The sequence below is a fragment of the Anopheles moucheti genome, chromosome 3 (genome assembly GCF_943734755.1).
Source record: "Anopheles moucheti chromosome 3, idAnoMoucSN_F20_07, whole genome shotgun sequence".
In the NCBI taxonomy this organism is placed as follows: Eukaryota; Metazoa; Arthropoda; class Insecta; order Diptera; family Culicidae; genus Anopheles; species Anopheles moucheti.
This window is the reverse complement of record NC_069141.1, coordinates 49,682,889-49,701,696: the sequence shown is the minus strand read 5'-3', so window position 1 is coordinate 49,701,696 and position 18,808 is coordinate 49,682,889. Positions and strand designations below refer to the sequence as shown.

Here is an 18,808-nt window from a genome sequence, read left to right as displayed (position 1 = left end):
TGAATTAAGCTGGAAACTAGCCCAAAAAGCCTCACCAGCCCACCGGTTCAACGGTTTGGCCGAAAAGAGATTTGATTGCAATTTAAAAGTCGTTCTCCACCCGAATTCCCCGCTTGGCCAGGGTTTTGCGATAATGGTAGGGATCGGTGTCTGACACTCACCTGACGGTTGCTGGCCCGCTGCCCAGATCGTACGTGAACTCGACGTAGCCCATGTTGAGGCAGAGCGAAATGTAATCACCATACTCGTGGTGCCCACTGTACAGCAGCAGGCCATCCTCCAGCAGCGGCTTGATGATGATCTGTCGGAGCGAAGGGTTGAGGGGGGTAAGGGGCATTACGTGGGACAGGGCAGGATATGGGATCGATTTCAAATGCATTTTCCGGTTGGTTTGTTCGGGCAGCAAAATTGATTGCCATTTCGGCCGGGTGCGATGATGGAGGCGCCCGGTACCGCATGTGCACGCGGTTGGTTGGCCGGGAGGTTAGGGCAGGTTAGAAATTTGGCAAAATGGCAAGTAGATGGTGGGCCGCACCAGGTGAATGGGTTCGGGTGAACCATCGTGTTGGCGATAATGATGCCCGATGTCGAATGATTATGTCGGTGGTGGCACGTCGATGAACACCCCGGGCCGATGCGGGAAAGCGATTGAATCGAATGTTGTACCGGGATAATAATGGGACGCGATGTTTATTTGGAGTTGCGATTCATTAGCGAAACAATCAGCAGCAGCAGCAGCACAGTAGGTGGTAGGTAGTTGTGTCCGGTGTTTATTCGTCGCGTGTCGCCATTGTGGACGGTGACGCAATAGGCAGATACGGAGGGAAAAAGAGACACAAAAGAGATGGATTAGAGCAGTTGAATAGTGCTGCGTAAATGTGTTAAAGCTCAAGAAGAGCTTGCAGTACAATGCAACAGCAACAGAAACATTATCTTCCGTAGCGTTTAGCGCTCGATAAGTTAATCAGCGCACACAAACTGCCACAAACATCTGCCAACCGATTGGTTTACCCAGGAGCGAATAACTTGTCATTAGCGTTGCACACTAATCCGGTGCTGGTGAATGAGAATAATTTGTCAATTTACATGCCCGGGTGCATTGGAAATTATGTTCGCAACCATAGCACGTTTCCCAAGAGCTTTCGAAGTGCGCTGCGTGCGTGAGTGGGTTGAACCACTTTTTGTGCGAGGATTAATTAGACCTCAAATGGGTAAACACCTCTGATTTATTATTGTTTAAATACCTCTTTCGGAAGAGTAGCACCGAAAAAAGGTAGGCAGTGCTATTAATTAAACGGATGCAAATGACCTGATTAGTGTGTGTGTAGAGAGAGAGTCTACGTTAAATATGTTAGTTTCCAGTTATTCTTTGAGTAGGTGTTGGTATGGTGGCATTAGCTGATTAATTTGACTATGTTGCGTTATGAAACGATCTATTGACGTTTATGTTTTAATTACTTTTTCAAGCATTTAAAGCAATTATGCACCATTTAGCACAAAACATACCTTAAGCTCGAACCATATGATACAGCTGTCACCAAGTGGGGCGTATCGCAGATAGGACGATCCGTTGAATGAAGGCACCTATGGGAAGCGTGAATCAATAGTAAAAATTAAAAGATGTATAAATTTGATATGTTGATGGTATGGAATTGGAATCGTTAATTACTTGTTATTTGTTAAGCCAATGTATGGCGGACAAATTTGTTTAATAAATAAGTAAATACATAAATACATAAATAAATAAATTTCAATTACCATTAGCAATTATTACAGTCACTTATTACAGGGATCTCTTTTTAATTAATGGTTGCATTTTCAATGGTTTAGGGCTAGTTAAAAGGTGATCGGTTTATATTTATTATTCATAGGTAGTGTTCGGAATCTGATTCTGAATCATGAATCTGAATGCAACTTAAAATAGAACGTATATTTCTAAATTTCTATTCAGAAGTTTCGTGACTGCTAACAGATGTATCAATGCTCAATGAATCATAAATCCTACATCCTGGAAAGTAAAATAAAATAAAATATTGATGATCTCTTAGCAATCCATTGCGTATCACAGTTAAAGCGACTTTTTTGAAATCAACAACTATTCCAGTATATAGTTAATAAACAACGCCGACTCCTTTAAAATCGTGAACATGGCTTGGTTTTAAGTACATTCTTGTCAATGAAAAAACAAGTTCTTCTATCACCTGACTACCAAGTCATACTTTGAGTTATAAACTAGAAGAGTTACTACTAGAAAAAGCTCTTTACAATTGGTCGACGCAGTGTGAACAGTTATTGAGTTATTTGATCAAAATGCAACAGGTTAAATTGAATAAGTGTGATATCATGATTTCTTAGCGATTTACGAATTTTTGTAGATTTATGGATCTTTGGAGGAATAAATAAATTTAGGAACATTTTAAAATATTCGAAGATTCATCTTCTTTGAGGGTTCTTTGAGGGTTCATGGATCTATGGAGATTAATTAAAATTTTGACATTCAGCATAAACTTAATATTATTATTTCATATTTTCATATCATATTCGTTGCAATTGACTGCTTTAAGCTACATAATTAGATTAATCCTAACTAACTGCTATCAGCTAACAGGAAGAGGTCAACAACAAATAAAAGGAACGAAGACGGGTGCGTGAAACAGCGAGCAAAAGAGAGAAAATTAACAGTTCCGAAGGGAAATTGCATGAACATAACGTACGAAGTTGAAGATTGAATGTTCCTTTATCAAAGCTTTATATAAAAGATTTTTCTCATATGATACATTACACTATTTGTAACACAAAAAATAAAGAATTTAAAGATTAGAGATAAAGAAAAAGAAAAAAAGATTCTTTTCTAAAAGAAAAATTAAAAAACCATAAAAACAGCTACACTTTTGAAATAATAAGAGCCAAACAAACTGTTGAATATTTAATTTTTGTTTCTAAAACTCTAAACTCATTGGCCACAAACTGGCCACCCTCTGCAGATCATGTTTTGCTGCGTCCTTACAATATGAAATTATTTTCGTGTCCTTCACGAATTTATTTTTCTGTACCTTTTATTGCAAAAAAGCAAACGAAACCAGCGCCAGAAACGAATGCGAAAAAAGTAACAACCATTTGCTGGCACTTAACTACCTATTGGCGAGAGGGTGCTCTACCAGCAGCTTCTCCCCGTTACACGCTAGTTCTCTATTAATCACGTACCTGTAAATCCAGTCGCATCTCGCATAAATCACCGCCAAATCCCAGCGGACAGAGACAGATGGCACCGTCATCCGACGGCAGACATTTACCGCCGTGCTGGCACGGATAGCGACTGCACCGATCGGTTATGCATTCCTCTGCACGATTTGCGATCCAGCCCGTTTCGCAGTCGCGGTCACCGCCAACCGATGGGTGGGTGGTTCCATACAGCCAGCCAGTCCATTGGTAGTGGCAGCAGCAACAGCAGCAGCACCAGCATTATCATCATGATGTTTCCATATTTTTCATTTCCCATTATTCAGTTTTCCCGTTCGTTTGAGCGATACACGTGTACGGTTACGGGTTTGAGTCGCGTGAACCAGTGTTTGTGTTGTGTTGTTGTTTGGTTTGTTCCACGATTTGTGTTTCATTTTTCGATTATTTATTGTTTGATCCGGCACCATCACCATCATCACGGTCGTCACAGCAAACACATCGAGGCACGAACCCGAAGGGTAGGTAAATTGATATGGAAATAAGAGAAAGCAAAACACGAAGAGGAAAGGATGAAATATCGAATGTGAGCCATTCTGCTACAGCGCTATGAAACATGCAGGCGAGCGTTATTTTTGACATACAATTAACCCATCCTTCGCGATTTTATAGCATACCGTTACCGTGCAAAGCACACTGGAGAAACATTTTTACTGTAGCAAGGGATAAATATAAATGATTATGACTATGTACAAAAAGGAGAATACGAATCGACTTAAATAACAAAAAAAAAACTCTCACAGCCTTTTTTCGGCTCAAGGCACCGTGGAGGCAAAGGAATTCGTTGGTAGAGAAATTAATTATCATTTAATTAAATTGTAACGCAGTGCGATCATCGCCGGAAAACTGGCGCCAAGCGGAAGAACGAACGAAGGCACATGCAGAGGAAACGCGCCTGCAGTCGTAAAAGCCCTTCTGGGAGAATGGAGCTTCCGCTTAATTCAGTTATCTCCGGTGCTCTCGGTCACCCGCACAACGTTACCCTTCCATCCCACCGCACCGATCCGTCGGTCGGCCGGTCGGTCGGTGTTGTGTGCTAATGGAATGAAGTTTAAAACTAAGATGGGCAGAACAAAAAAATTGCAGTAAACTTTGCAACACGCGATGCGATTCCTTTGCGGTGGAAAATGGTGCTGCGCCTAAGTTTTCCACCGCCGAGGTTTAGCTGCGAATGCAAAAGAACTCCGGTGCATCTCGTGCGAGATAAACGTGGGGCGAAACGGGGCGAAAGGAGTACTACCGGCCGAAAAAGTTTACCGAACGCTACAGCTACGGAGCGAAAGCATGCTTTGGGGTGGTGCAAATGTCTCTCTTGGTCAGTGTTGCTGTATAAAGGAACTAAACTAATTTGACAGGGAGCTTCTATTATACCGGCCTGTATTTTTTTTACAATTAAAGTCTAAAATATACGAAATAATCGTTCTTAAGGATACACGGTACAGTTGCCATAATTTATTGTTTTAAAAAGTGATAGAACAATTCTTTAACAGCTTTTCAATCAACACCGACCATTTTCGGACCAAATATCATTGGATCTCTTTTTCCCTTGCGTACGCAATTCAATGGTACGCAAAATTCGTACCAGGGGCAACGACCCAACCCTTTCGGAAAACGATCATGCTGTCGAAAACTTGCGCCCCAAGACATTCGTGGAACGTGCTTCCAAGAAGATGGAACCGAGCGTGGGTCTTTTATTTTTAACTGCTTGAACCAAAGCAGCGATCGATGATACCCAGACTTGCTTTCGACTTTAGCCGCTCGACGAAAGTTGTGAAACTAATTTAGAGGAAAGTTTTCATCCCACTCACTGGGTTGAAAGCTTATGATTTTTTTGTTTTGCGTCGTGTTGTTAAACTTTATATCCCTTTTTTTCTTTTCACCACGACGCGTGAACTAATTCTGTCCAAGCAGTCAAAACCAATGCTACATTTGCAATGGTCGGGTTCGATGAGGTTGGATGGGGAATCTTTGCTGTCATTTGAGAAGAAAAAAACATTACAATACAAAGTTTCCACTTCGGTATAGATGACAGCTTTTAGTTTGCTTTCCAGTTTTTGTTTTAGAGATGTTCTTTTTTTGTCTCCAATTTTCACATTCGCTCGTTTGTCTCCGTGCGTTCTGGTGACTTGTTTGTCGAACTGGATTATTTGTGCATCGCTCGGTGCGTGATTTTGAATCTCCATTTAGACACATTTACCCACCCTGGGCCAAGTGTAACCAAACAACCAAACAAGAAAGTATAGACACGATGTTGACTTATGCAATGGGCAAGGACGATGTGACCAAGTGAGCATGGCGGCGAGAGGACGAAACTCCATACCATGCATAAGTTAGAAAAGCTTTCAAATCCACAAGACACGCATTTGTTAGGGGTTTGTTTTTCACGCCTAAAGAAACACATTCTAACGCAGCCGCATCGGTGGCTTAGTGTTTTTTTGTTTTTCGTTTCTTTTTTTTTTTTTTGTGCTGTCTTAACTTTTACTTACGGATATCGAATCCATGAGACACGTCGCCAAGTGCGCCCTGCTGGAAGTTGTAATCGTGATCATTAGCGACAAACTTTCGTATACATCCGGTAAAACCGGTGCTGACGGGAAGCTTCCGGTCCAGGCCAGTGATGTTTCCGTATCCACCGAGGAACACCGGCTCACGGAAGGTAATGCGCGAAAATAGACCCTGTGGAGAAAAAGTAAAATAGAAGACAAAAAAACAGAATGAGAAATAATTTTTAACAGCAGCAGTACCACCACCAAGATCAAGACGTAAAGGTGAGGTTGATTGAACTGATACTGGGACAGCAGCGTGGTAATGAAATGCATGTAGCGATGGTGTGCTGTTTGAAGGTCGTTGTACGTCGCCCACTTTTTGATCTGTTTATCAAACTGATGATGTAAATGTGTGGGTAGAAATTTTCGGTAATGGCGCATGCTTTTTTCCTAGGAAAATCTGATGTGGTTTTGATGAGACTAAAGCAGAAGAAGTAGAACGCGACATGAACGCGCAGTTCAATTTCAGGGGAAAGTATCCGACTGAAAGATAATATTTATGTTGTATCGTGAATAAACGTTGCAGTGCTCAAGATTAGTATCGGTGAAAAATATGAATATTGTTTAATTAGAACAAGCTGTTCGTTATGCCTTCTTAAAGGGCACAACGAATTTTTTGAAGTATCCATCGAGACGTCACCACCATCTGACGTTTGGCACCGTGGAATGACATCAGTCAGTGAGAAAAGCGAGAAAAAAAGCAAGCGTTGATTACTGGATAACACGCGGAGCAAAATACATACACAAGTTGGAAATTATTCAAATAAACTGTACTCGGATTAAAAACACAAAATAAGCTTAAGTCAAGCTATAATACTTGATATTATAAATACTGAAATTACTAGTTTAAGTCGATTAGTTTATTTACTCCTGCAACAGTAGACTAATGTACTAATGTAACACCTTTACCCACTATTTAAAATCAATACTATTTTCGTTTTCATTGATTTCTTTCTAACATAACAAAATGAAATATTTATCTGTTTCATTCTGTTAAAATCACCTCCATTTCATGAAACTAAAGTGTAATTGAATTCACAATAGAAGCGAAAGCTTCTAATTCTATATACACATTCAATGACCTGTGCAGTCAATCATTTATTATTAAGCACACTGGTGGCCAAACGTCTTATCGTAATCTCCACAATCACTTTCAACAAGACGTGGCCGTATGCACGGGTACATTGTTCCAGGTCAAGTCGCGTTCGATCCTTCGAAGCTAATATGTTCCAAGACCACTGGCTTAAGCACGTCGTTAATCAGAAGGATTTCACTGCTCCAAAGTGCAGTGAGTGGGTATAGGCACATCGTTAACCATCCACTGCTGCTTTGGTCCTATTGGCCCGTCGGGTTGATATATTAAGTCATTAGCTGCAAATTGAATCCCTGCCATATTGCTACTGGCTCCCCAGGCTTGCCCCAGGTCTGCCGAAAAGCGTCCACCCCCGGTTGAACCCGAAATCAAAGCACTCAGCAGTTTGGCAGAGGAGAGGCATTCACGTGGGAGGCAAGGACACATCTCGATTTCAACCCACATAATCACACCGTAACTCGCTTGAAAATTTTCACTTCATTTAACATCAATTTTCTCACCAGCTTTCCACGTATACCAGACAAGCTTCTTTGGCCACAGCCCGATAATATCTTGCCCGGTATTGTCGAGTTCGGTCCCCGCATGTCGTCAGGGTCAAAATTATCGTCATCGCACCAATGCGGACAATTTATGGTGGGAAATAAAAGCAAACATCAACTTCGTGCGCTGAACTTTGCTTCGAACATTTTCCATCCGCACCACCGTTTGAACTTTAGCAGTAGTGGACACAAATCGTAAGCCTGGGCAGCCTGTACACGGATCAACAATTTGGCTCGATGTATAATTGATGTACTGTGTGCAAGCCCTTTCGAACCGCTCGCCACTTTTAATTGAGTGCACATTCAGGTCAGTAATTTTATTGTGCATTAAAATCGTTAATCCATTACCGGCACATCGGGCGTTTTGGAAGTTCATTGGACACCAGGTTTCCATGCGTTACCGACGGAGACAATCAATTTCCGAAATCAGTATTGAACTGATCACGAACACTGTTCGTAACTGGCACTGTTAATTCACATCATGTGCGAATTCCATGCGAATTCTTCATTCCAGTTCTTTTCTGTTGACGAATGTGTCTAGACTGTTTATTGAAATCTTCACATGTTGCTGTTTGCGATAACTGTAAAAGGATTGTACTTTTCCGAACAGAAACGTGTCGGCTAACAGTTTGTTTACGCATCGATTCATGAAATCAATTTAAGATAAGCCGCTGAGAGGAAATGTTCGATATGAGTTGATGGGATATCTTCCAGAATCCCAAGGATTTTCGAACTTGAAGCTAAAGATGCTTGATATTGTCATCGGGGAAGACCGTTGTTCGTAAGCAAGCCGGAAAGATCCCCCGTGTGCGTTTGGATCTAATGAAAACGAGTAAGATCCAGTGCACCACCTCGATCACCCTCAGATCGACCTTCCACAATCGGCTTCCGGCACTCAATCGATGACAAATGGTCCAATCTTGAGAATTACTTAACCCCATCCTAATTTATTGAGGCGTACACGGCGACCGACACTGTATAGTCATCGCTACACAATAGCGCCCACCGCTATTGGGCACCGGACCTTCGTCCACCGCAACCAAGCTGCGGAGCATATCGACGAGAACCCCCATCGACGCTCAGCCTTTCAACCACAGGCTCCATCCAGGGAAGTGTTTTGCAGTGGAGAATTGTCCGTGTCTTCCGAAGCGCCCAGCTGTAATCTAGAGAGTAAACATAATTAAAATCCCATTGTTTCCGGCCTGTATACCGCACTGACGGTATTAAGCTCCCCCGGACCGGTGTGTTGATAGGGAGATGGTGGGCAGGGATTATGCAACTGGTTTTGCCCCGGAAACCTATCTGCGCCTGCTTCCGGAAGCGTACCGGAAAGGCACAGAATGAAAGGCAGGTTTGAGGGCGGGAATGGAAGGTCTAGCATCGTCGTTGTAAAATCGTTAATTCCTACAACATTCCGACGGTGAGCTTGGGCTGTGTGTGTAGTACGGTGAAAGTCCGGTTAGTCCGGCATCCACAGGAGTCAAAAATCGGAATAGCTACAGCGGAAACGCGTCGTAAGTGGAGAATGCAGAGCAACATTGATCTACACACAATTGATGGTAACGTAAATATTATTTTACACGATTGCGCACGGTTAGATTATTGGTGGGAAAATAATATTATTCAATCGAAACGATCTATTAGTCATGAACGGAGCGGTTGTAACTGTTGGGAGAAATAGCCATTAAACCAATACATGAATGTTGCAAGTTTTAAACGTGTTATTCATAGAGGAATAGAAACTAAACCTTTATGGCAGCCTTCGTTCAAATGTGCTGTAAGAACGCAGAAATTATACGTAAAAATGTCGTTGTACAAATCCGAATTATCCGTGAATTATTCGAAATATATTTGCCAAAGGTTTGAGTTATTTTCGTGGATATTTCATTTATTTAAATTAAAATATTGTAATAGGCACTTAAACATTTTTATAAGAATTATCATATTGAAGTAATTCTTGATTTCACTGCATATTTTTAATGAATATTGTTGGAATTATTTTGCATGAAAGGTTTCATGAAAGGTTTCACGCACGTGACGATAGACTAATTGCCCTAGATTATCCTGCCTAGATCAATAATGAATTTTAGAATAAGAAAAGGAAGTCAACCGAATAAATAGTAGCAAACATAACACGGAGATTGTAAGACACATTTTTTGCGTTTCGGTTATAGAAACATTTTTGCAAAAGATACAGTCCGCGGATAAAACATTAAGTGAGATTTCTCACAAATATTCTTCAATAATTCTTTAAAGTTTATTTCTTCTTCGGCAGAGTTCGGCTAACCAGATTATACTAAACATGATATGTCGTTATATGGTAGATTTGACACTGAGTACTCAAGTATTAATAAATGAGTAGTAGTGGATACCAAGAAGTTATAATCGCGATCATATACAGGACTAAACAATCGTTAGGCATTCTGATTAAAATATAGAAAAAATAGTAACGTTAATGGGAAATTATGGATACATATTATGGAACTGTGAAATCTAAACACTTTTTATAATTGTTTTATTCACTAGGTTAGACATTTTTTCGATGTATTATTCTAGCCAAACTGTTTAATTCTTGTTTAAATTTTCGTTCACTTTGGCCTCAATAAGCCAGTTTTTTTTTAAACATAGACAAGTTTGCTTAAAAGTTGTCAAAATACAACTAACAAGTTTTATGTCGACAAATAATAATCAAAGTCCAGAAACTTACAGTACCCGTAAGCCTAAAATAAAAAATCAAGAAAATTTAGATACAATCACGAAAAAAGAACACTTTCCCACAAAATGGATCCCACCACCAACAGTCCCAGCAAGGAATGTTATTTATTTGTTTATGAATGCAGTAACGATCCATACAGCTCAAACAGACGTCATACAAATCAACCACAAGTAAGGCAAGACTCGGTAGGGTCGAAAGAACCGGACAGCATCCGTCCGCCCGCTGGTAAGTTTCCGACTCACAGCAAAGTTGCAAAAATAATCAATTTGTATTCTTCCGTTCACAGCACAAACACTGCAATTTCCTCCACCGGAACGAAACTGTGCTGCGCTCCGATTGCCCAAAACCGGAAGAAGTTCCAATCGGGAAGAAAGTTCGCCCTCATCTTGGCGTCTTGCGGTTCCGGCGTGCTACCCGGGCTTCCAGTTGGCATTGCATTTGCGGTGCAATGCACAACATTCTTTTGTTGTGGAAATATACAAACAATCCTGATGAAATTTGTGGTCTTTGTGATGCAATACGCCCGGCCAACGATATACTGCCGCAGTGCTTCCACCCCACAATACCACAATCGTGCCGGAACGGAACGCGGACCGTTGGGTGTAGATTCCGCCAGAAATGGTGAAGCTACGCGAGCCATTTTCCCAAGAGGTCGAAAGATAGATTTCGGTTGACTTTAAATGCATGCAGGACTGGTGCTTACCTTCGAACGACCCTGCACACGATTGCCCTGATTCAGGACGAGCCACGCGTCCCAACGATGCCGGTAGATGGTGATCGTGTTCCACTGGTTCAGGACGATTGTTTCCTCTGACTTAACGCGTCCCATGCCGGAGCCGCAATCGAACCTGCGAATGAAGAAAAGGGACAAACTGTGTGAAACGAAATCGAAACAAAATAGATTGTGAAATCCCATCCCATAAGTCGTGCGCAATTGTGCCTTAAAAAGGTAACAAATTAGACATCCCCCGACCGCAATTTAATTGAAAACGAAATCATTCAAAAATGCCGCACACCCTGGAGCCACGATATATTTCTTCCGAGCAAGTAATTTGTCTTCAACGGTAAACCCAATTTGCTCGGTAGTTCGTTAGAAAGATAAATTCCTCATTTTAAATGTTGGAAGCAACCCACGAAAGTAAAGTCCAACCCAATCGGCTTACCGGTGAACGGATTAAAATAGGAAAGTTTCGCCATCTTGTCGCTGGTGGAGGGACGGGTAAACTTTTCCCTGTCTGCCCATGCGATTCCCAATTCCCGCTTTTAAATGAATGGCCGCCAGCATCCTAGCCGCTCGCCGCTCATAGCGTCTGTCGAGGGAAGTTGCACGAGTTGGCTCCATCGCACCACCATCGAGCTTCAGTTTAACGATGCGAAAATTATCCCTTCCAATGACAAGAGTGGAGAACAATGGGACGACTCAAAATATTGTTCTCCATTGAATCGGTACCACTTGAAGGGGGATTGCCATCGAAAGCGAAAAGACCCATCAAAGTCACAATCAAAGTGCTCAATAAGCCCTACGGAAGCACCAAGCCTCCATAACCCATCGCGCCAAGGATCGCATCCTGCAGGAAATAAATAAAACGTGCCGATAATATTTCTTCACCATCTTCATCTATCATCAATTAAAACTAATTCGTTCCACTTTCGCGCTCGAGTAATGGCCATCGATCTACTTCGCTCGCTGTGTGGTGGTGGTGGCTTGGTAACGGAAGAGACTATCGGAAAGGCAAAAATTAACATCAATAGAAGTTTCCATCGAGCGGCTGGCGATGATGTGGGTCAGTGGCAATTTTCCATTCCTGTTCCTTTCCGGCGTTGGGTTAGGAGAAACGCGGAACAATGGACCATTGCGAGACGGTTTGGAGAAGAGAGTCATTGTGGTAGATGCAACATGTACCATAGCACGTGAGAAGGATACATTCATCTTGTGAGAAGCTTTCGTCCAGTAATAAATTACTTTATTTAGTGCTTGCAGAGGAATAGAGCTTCAACTAAATAAGCTCCTATATTAAATAAGAACGTACGTTCATTTAGAGCAAAATAAAGAACAATCTAGAATCCAGTTTTATGTGCTGTCTTCAATAAATTAAATTAAAGTAGGCCACACGGAGTTAACGAAACTCAGTTAGTTTGTGTTTTATACACCTATCTTGCATTGCTTCTATTAATTCCTGTTTTTTTTTGTTTGTTAAAGAATAGTATGTTTTGTTTCTGTTAATTTATTATATCTTTATAAACACTTATTATTTAATACTTCTATAATTTATACATTTTTAATAACACTTCCATGCCTTTATTTATCAACACATACAGCTGCAACTAAATTAGCTCTTTTTTTCCTTGTTAAAGCATGTTGTAATTCTATTAGTTTAATATATCTTATTATCACTTATCACTTATTATTTGACACTTACGTTTTTTATACTTTTTTATAACACTTGTATGCCTTTATGTATCAACAGATAGAGCTGCAACTAAATTAGCTCCTATATTAAATAAGAACGTACGTTCATTTTGAGCAAAATAAAGAACAATCTAGTATCCAGTTTTATGTGCTGTCTTCAATAAATTAAATTCAAGCAGGCCACACGAAGTTAACGAAACTCAGTTAGTTTGTGTTTTATACACCTATCTTGCATTGCTTCTATTAATTCCTGTTTTTTTGTTTGTTAAAGAATAGTATGTTTTGTTTCTATTAATTTATTATATCTTTATAAACACTTATTATTTAATACTTCTATAATTTATACATTTTTAATAACACTTCTATGCCTTTATTTATCAACACATACAGCTGCAACTAAATTAGCTCTTTTTTCCTTGTTGAAGCATGTTGTAATTCTATCAATTTAATATATCTTATTATCACTTATCACTTATTATTTGACTCTTATGTTTTTTATACTTTTTTATAACACTTGTATGCCTTTATGTATCAACAGATAGAGCTGCAACTAAATTAGCTCCTATATTAAATAATAACGTACGTTCATTTTGAACCAAATAAAGAACAATCTTTTATCCAGTTTTATGTGCTGTCTTCAATAAATTTAATTAAGGTAGGCCACGCGGAGTTAACGAAACTCAGTTAGTTTGTGTTTTATACACCTATCTTGCATTGCTTCTATTAATTCCTGTTTTTTTTTGTTTTTGTTAAAGAATAGTATGTTTTATTTCTATTAATTTATTATATCTTTATAAACACTTATTATTTAATACTTCTATAATTTATACATTTTTAATAACACTTCTATGCCTTTATTTATCAACACATACAGCTGCAACTAAATTAGCTCTTTTTTTTCCTTGTTGAAGCATGTTGTAATTCTATCAATTTAATATATCTTATTATCACTTATCATTTATTATTTGACACTTATGTTTTTTATACTTTTTTATAACACTTGTATGCCTTTATGTATCAACAGATAGAGCTGCAACTAAATTAGCTCCTATATTAAATAAGAACGTACGTTCATTTTGAGCAAAATAAAGAACAATCTAGTATCCAGTTTTATGTGCTGTCTTCAATAAATTAAATTCAAGCAGGCCACACGAAGTTAACGAAACTCAGTTAGTTTGTGTTTTATACACCTATCTTGCATTGCTTCTATTAATTCCTGTTTTTTTTGTTTATTATAGAATAGCATGTTGTATTTCTATGAATTGATTATATTTTTATAAAACACTTTTCAATATTATTTATACATTTTTATAACACTTCTATTCCTTTATTTATCAACAGGTACTCCTGCGGTGCGTTCTTCTTCACCATTTCACTTATTTTCCCTCTTCACATTGTAAACCCATTCGAAACTGAGAAGTCACGCCATATATGTGTGAGTCTGTTGCAGTAGCTAAACAAGACACCGAAGAGACACCGCAAGCCTCGAATCATGAAAAATGGTTGGCAAATATTTTCCATTTACCACAGTCGGCAGCAGGACGCTCGGCACAGCCCAACCCCAAAACCATCACTATCTGTCCACAGTTGCGTCCTCCGCCCGGGACAGGAATGGTGACCCCACCAACCGGGATGCACGACCTGCAACCCATACGAACACATATACATGTCCAGCGAGTAACAAAGCGGAAAAGCGGTGTTCCAGCACCATCGCCGGGCCGTGCCGGGCTGAGCAGCTGAGCGCCATTTGCTTTGCGCCCCGGAACCACCCAAACCACCACCCAGCCTGTCGAAGTGGTTCAACACATACATTTATCTTGCATAATTGAACATTCCTAGAAAATTAATGTACACATAAATATCAGTTGCCAGCTGATTTATGGGCGCAAGTTTTTGTCTCCTCACCGGCGTAGCCTCGACACGAATTTCGAGCGTAATCCTTGGTACGGGCGGCCCGACAAACCGTGGTCTCCCGGTTGGTTGGTTTCCGGCAATTGGTACCGGACGGTTGAGGGATGAAGATGTTGTGTCGTTTTGTACTGCGGGTAGCAATAATTGCAGCTATTTCTCTACGCTGATACTTGATACACCAAAAGTCATCAAGAAAATGGCTTTGCTGGTGGAAATAGTTTTTAGGAAAAAACGTTCTATAAAAATTATTATCATGTAAAATGTAAAAGTAGCAATATTTCGTGTTAAGTTATGCTGTCTCACAAACCGAAAGTTAGCGGCTACTTTAGGGTAGAAGCAGCTGTAGAAAGATCCCACACACAAGCGATGGTTTCAATCATGAAATCAATTTAATCAATCCAGCAAAACGGGGTACCATACCGTTCGACGATTTCGTGTTTACCTTCGACGTTTGCGTCCAGTTTCCAATCAAAATACATTTTATTTCGCTTCGCTGGCTACAATTTTGCCACCATGAAAGGATCTTTCTGCCAATCTACCGCGCCAATCAACGTGACCATAAAGCACAAAAACAAAATACACACCGAAACAAGGGTCGGCGAGGGAGTGGCAGGAATCTTCGACAAAACACAAGCAAACAGACGAAAAGGGACGGGTCGAGATGCTGGAAATAACATTATTAACAACAGCAAACAAAAAAACACACAGAGAAGCTCCATCATCCGCCGACTAGCCGGCATTCCTTTCCCTTATCGTTGTCACGTGCACATGAACTCAAGTCAATATCCTTCGTTGCGTTATTCTATTCTACCGTTCCGGTCGAATGGAGCAACACCATTTAAGGCAAAACCCTCGGCTGTAACTCAATTAAGTTGTTGACAAACATTTTGCCGAACACTGCCACGTGGATGGGTGAGCGAAAAGGAAAACATAGAACCGAAACACAGCGCAAAAGGCACCGAAAACGGTTCCGAAACCATCCCACCCCATGCCCAAAGGATCGCGCCGACTTCCCGATCGCTCCGACTTTAAAGCGCGCGCAAGCACTGTTTCGTGTGGTGTATTTGTAAATTAAGCGCACCCCAAAAGCAAACAGCCCGATGGAATGGATCTATTTTTAAGTGTAAAAGTGTAAAGTTGGCCGAACGCTCTGAACGAGGCGTACTTGCTGTCAGGGTCGTCCGGGAGCCGGCCGGAATGGACCGCTTTCGTGGGCCACGGGGAATGGGAAAAATGTGTTGCATTAAAATGAAGGGAAGAGCGTTCGTTGCGTACCGGAAGCGGATTCTTTGGCTATGTAGATTTTTCTTTTTTAATTTTTACTTCTGGACAAACAACAACCCTTCCCTTACAGCGGCGGGTTACGGCTAATGGTTGCGGCCATTAGCCGAAATGGCACCCTCGCTTCATTTGCGCTTTCAGTGCGCGCAGTTCGAGATGGTGAAAATGTTTCACTTTCAGACGCTTGATGGTTTCACTTTATAGGCGAACATTTGCACGCCAACAACAGTTTGCACAAACGAGCCACCAGTTTTGGGGCTGTTGATGATAAATTTAATAATATTCTTACGAAAGTTCCCAAATGCAATCCAAACAAAAAAAAAACGTTCAACGATGCACTTAAATTGTGTGGAATTTAAAGCATTTTAATACGTACCAAAACTCGACGAACCCTTGATGCAGCAGCAGTGCCATAAAGTCGCCCGTCAAATCGTCTCGCTCGCCGGTCAGCAGTAGAACACCATCGAACGATTCGGGCCGGAACTCGATGTGTAGCTGCGGGAAAAAAAGGACAAAGAAGCCACAAACATCATTATTAGTGCCGTGTGATATCGGGTGATAATATTGAAGCCTCACGTAGAATTTTGTTGCGCGAGGAAATGTTTAAACCGATTAGAAAAGATACACAAACAAAATGCTGCCGGTGACCGATGTTGTTTCCGATGTGTGTCCATTTCACCCGTACACTGGTACATGGGCATGTGCAATTCAATCGATCTTATTTTGCAATTTTTTTGCCGCTTTTTCGCGATTTTTCCGCGGAAAGGTTTCACGCTGTACGCTGTGTGCATGGATAAAAGCTTCGAGTGTTTACGTTTTGGGGTGAATGTACATTCTCCGTGTACAAGCGATTTAATTTCGCTCGAATACACCGGCTAAAAGCGAGGCTGCAACAGTAAAAATTATTTGCTAAAAGGTGGTGACTGTTTCATTTTTTTTTCCTGCTGCTTTGTTTTGTTTCCCTTTTTGTAAACCCCTACAGAAACTAGACGGTTTTATAAAAAAAAAACGGGCCTAAAATACACAATAGCCATAAAGCCACCGTAGGGTTGGAACCGAGGAACCTATACACACAACGCGACATCAAACGAATAAAATACATGCAAAAAAAAAATGCACACACTCACGACTACAGCTCAACAAACAACGGTCAAACACTGCACGGCCGTTGCAGGGATCCGGTTTTTGGATGAAATAAAAATTAAAAAACAACAAACAAGCTAACACAAAAAAACCACACCCAACCCCGGCATACATCCAGCCAGCTCCATTCGCACCCAAACCAAACGAGGTGTTACCGCACAGCAGGATCTGTATTATCGGAACCAAAACTGAGGACCGTTAGCGTGACGCGCTGCCACCGGGCCGCGCTCCGCTCTCCGGTTTGAATATTATAACAATAACAGCCCGATGCACACGGCACGGGGACGGGTGGCACGGTGGCCGACCCCTTCCCGGAAAAGCCCCCTTGGGAAAGAAAAATTTCCCAAGCCTGGCAACACTGGCGGTTGAAGTGTGGAAAAACGCGCGCGCAACAAACACAGCCAAGCGGACGAAAGCTCAAAAACCATTCGCCTGACCATTCGTGTTCGACAGGTTGGCGAGCTGGAGTGGGGCGAGCAAAGGGCAGACTGGAAGGACACAAAACGTCAGAAGGGATTGTTTTTTGCATTGCTTTGCTTTAACGCCAACCGACCGAGTGGTTGTGTGCCAGTTTATCTTTCTGTGGGTTTCGTGTGCGCGTCGGTTTTGTTCGCGCTTCGCGCTATTGCGCAACGGTTGGATTGCTCGCGTGCGAATGTTAGCCTAAACCCTTTCGGGTGGCTTCGTCTGTGAGCGGTAGCGAAAGGGTCGTGGCGAGGATATGCACTCCTCGTGCATAACGCCGTCGGACGTTGATTGGAATCGAAGTGTATTGCGCGAGTGGTGTCGGTTTTGGAATTGACACTGATAGTGCGACTGTTTGGTGGCGTATGCTAGCTGGAACGAAGAAGTGCATGGAAAATCGGCCAACAGAAAAAAAAAAAACGCGCGCGGTGAAGCAAACCTCATTCACCATTCCGCTACAACAACGGCTTAACAAATTGATCCCGGTGATATGTACGATCCGGACGGACAACAGACAACAATTCTGCTTTGTTTTCCCTTTTTTATCAGTACATGTTTGCCAGATAATAGAAGCTGGGAGCAAAAAACGTATAACAAACGCTTACACTGATGCACCTGCAGCGAAAACTATCGGAAAAAGGTGGAAAACCGCAGACGAGGTGATTGTACCAGCAATGATTGAAATAATCATCATTTCAAAATTGACCCATAATTCTCGCACAAAAAACCGGTTCAAATACGCTAAATACCACACCAATACAACAATAGAAAATAGAAGCATTAAAAAAGGATTTGTTAAATATGGAATTCCATAAATTAAATAATTACAGTCTAACTAATAGATAATGGTGACTCATACTGGACGTAAAATGTTTCACTGTTTCAACCAATTGATTTGTTTTCAAGCATGTAATAGCCGCATTACATGCATGTTGGTTATTGTTGAATAATTTGCAACTTACCTGAACATGCTTGTACGCGCCTCTAAGCGCTGGAAATGCTACCCAAGAATGTTTGTTGAACCGTGGGGTGTTTACTTTGGCATCTGTGAAGTATAGTGTAATAAGGAAGAAATTTAGCTGTTAATATTTTATTTAAATCGAAATTAAACTACTTTCTATTAATGATATGTTTTAATTATTTGTTTAATTAAGTTGACTACAACGGACGCTGCGAGTTACTGGGCCTGGAGTCGCTAAAACAGCGAAACTGTAACGCGCAGAGACTATTTGTCGCAGGGCTACTTGACCATCGGATCGACTTGCCGGCACTATTATCCAGGCTCAACATCGTGAGTTCTTTCAATCCCCACGCCGTGTATACTCACCATCACATAATGCCGTTGATCGCTGCCGCCTTATACACACACCTGCTGCCGTTGGCCAACACTTAGCAGTACACACACCAACATCCACAGGCCGCCGTTTCGCCACACGTAGACTCAGTACTACTATCCGCTGCACAACA

The 18,808-nt window shown here is 41.2% G+C and overlaps 1 protein-coding gene across 1 annotated transcript in view; it reads right to left on the bottom strand.

The window, feature by feature from the left end:
* Positions 1 to 18,808, bottom strand: part of LOC128300810 (uncharacterized) — a 135,779-nt gene that overhangs the window by 32,848 nt on the left and 84,123 nt on the right. Inside the window, exons 5-11 of the mRNA XM_053037008.1 lie at positions 18,304 to 18,386; positions 16,110 to 16,228; positions 10,835 to 10,979; positions 5,724 to 5,913; positions 3,205 to 3,341; positions 1,507 to 1,584; positions 162 to 301 (exon numbers count right to left, since the gene is read on the bottom strand). Of these exons, the coding sequence (XP_052892968.1) occupies positions 162 to 301; positions 1,507 to 1,584; positions 3,205 to 3,341; positions 5,724 to 5,913; positions 10,835 to 10,979; positions 16,110 to 16,228; positions 18,304 to 18,386 (892 nt within the window). The remainder of the gene's footprint in view (positions 1 to 161; positions 302 to 1,506; positions 1,585 to 3,204; positions 3,342 to 5,723; positions 5,914 to 10,834; positions 10,980 to 16,109; positions 16,229 to 18,303; positions 18,387 to 18,808) is intronic.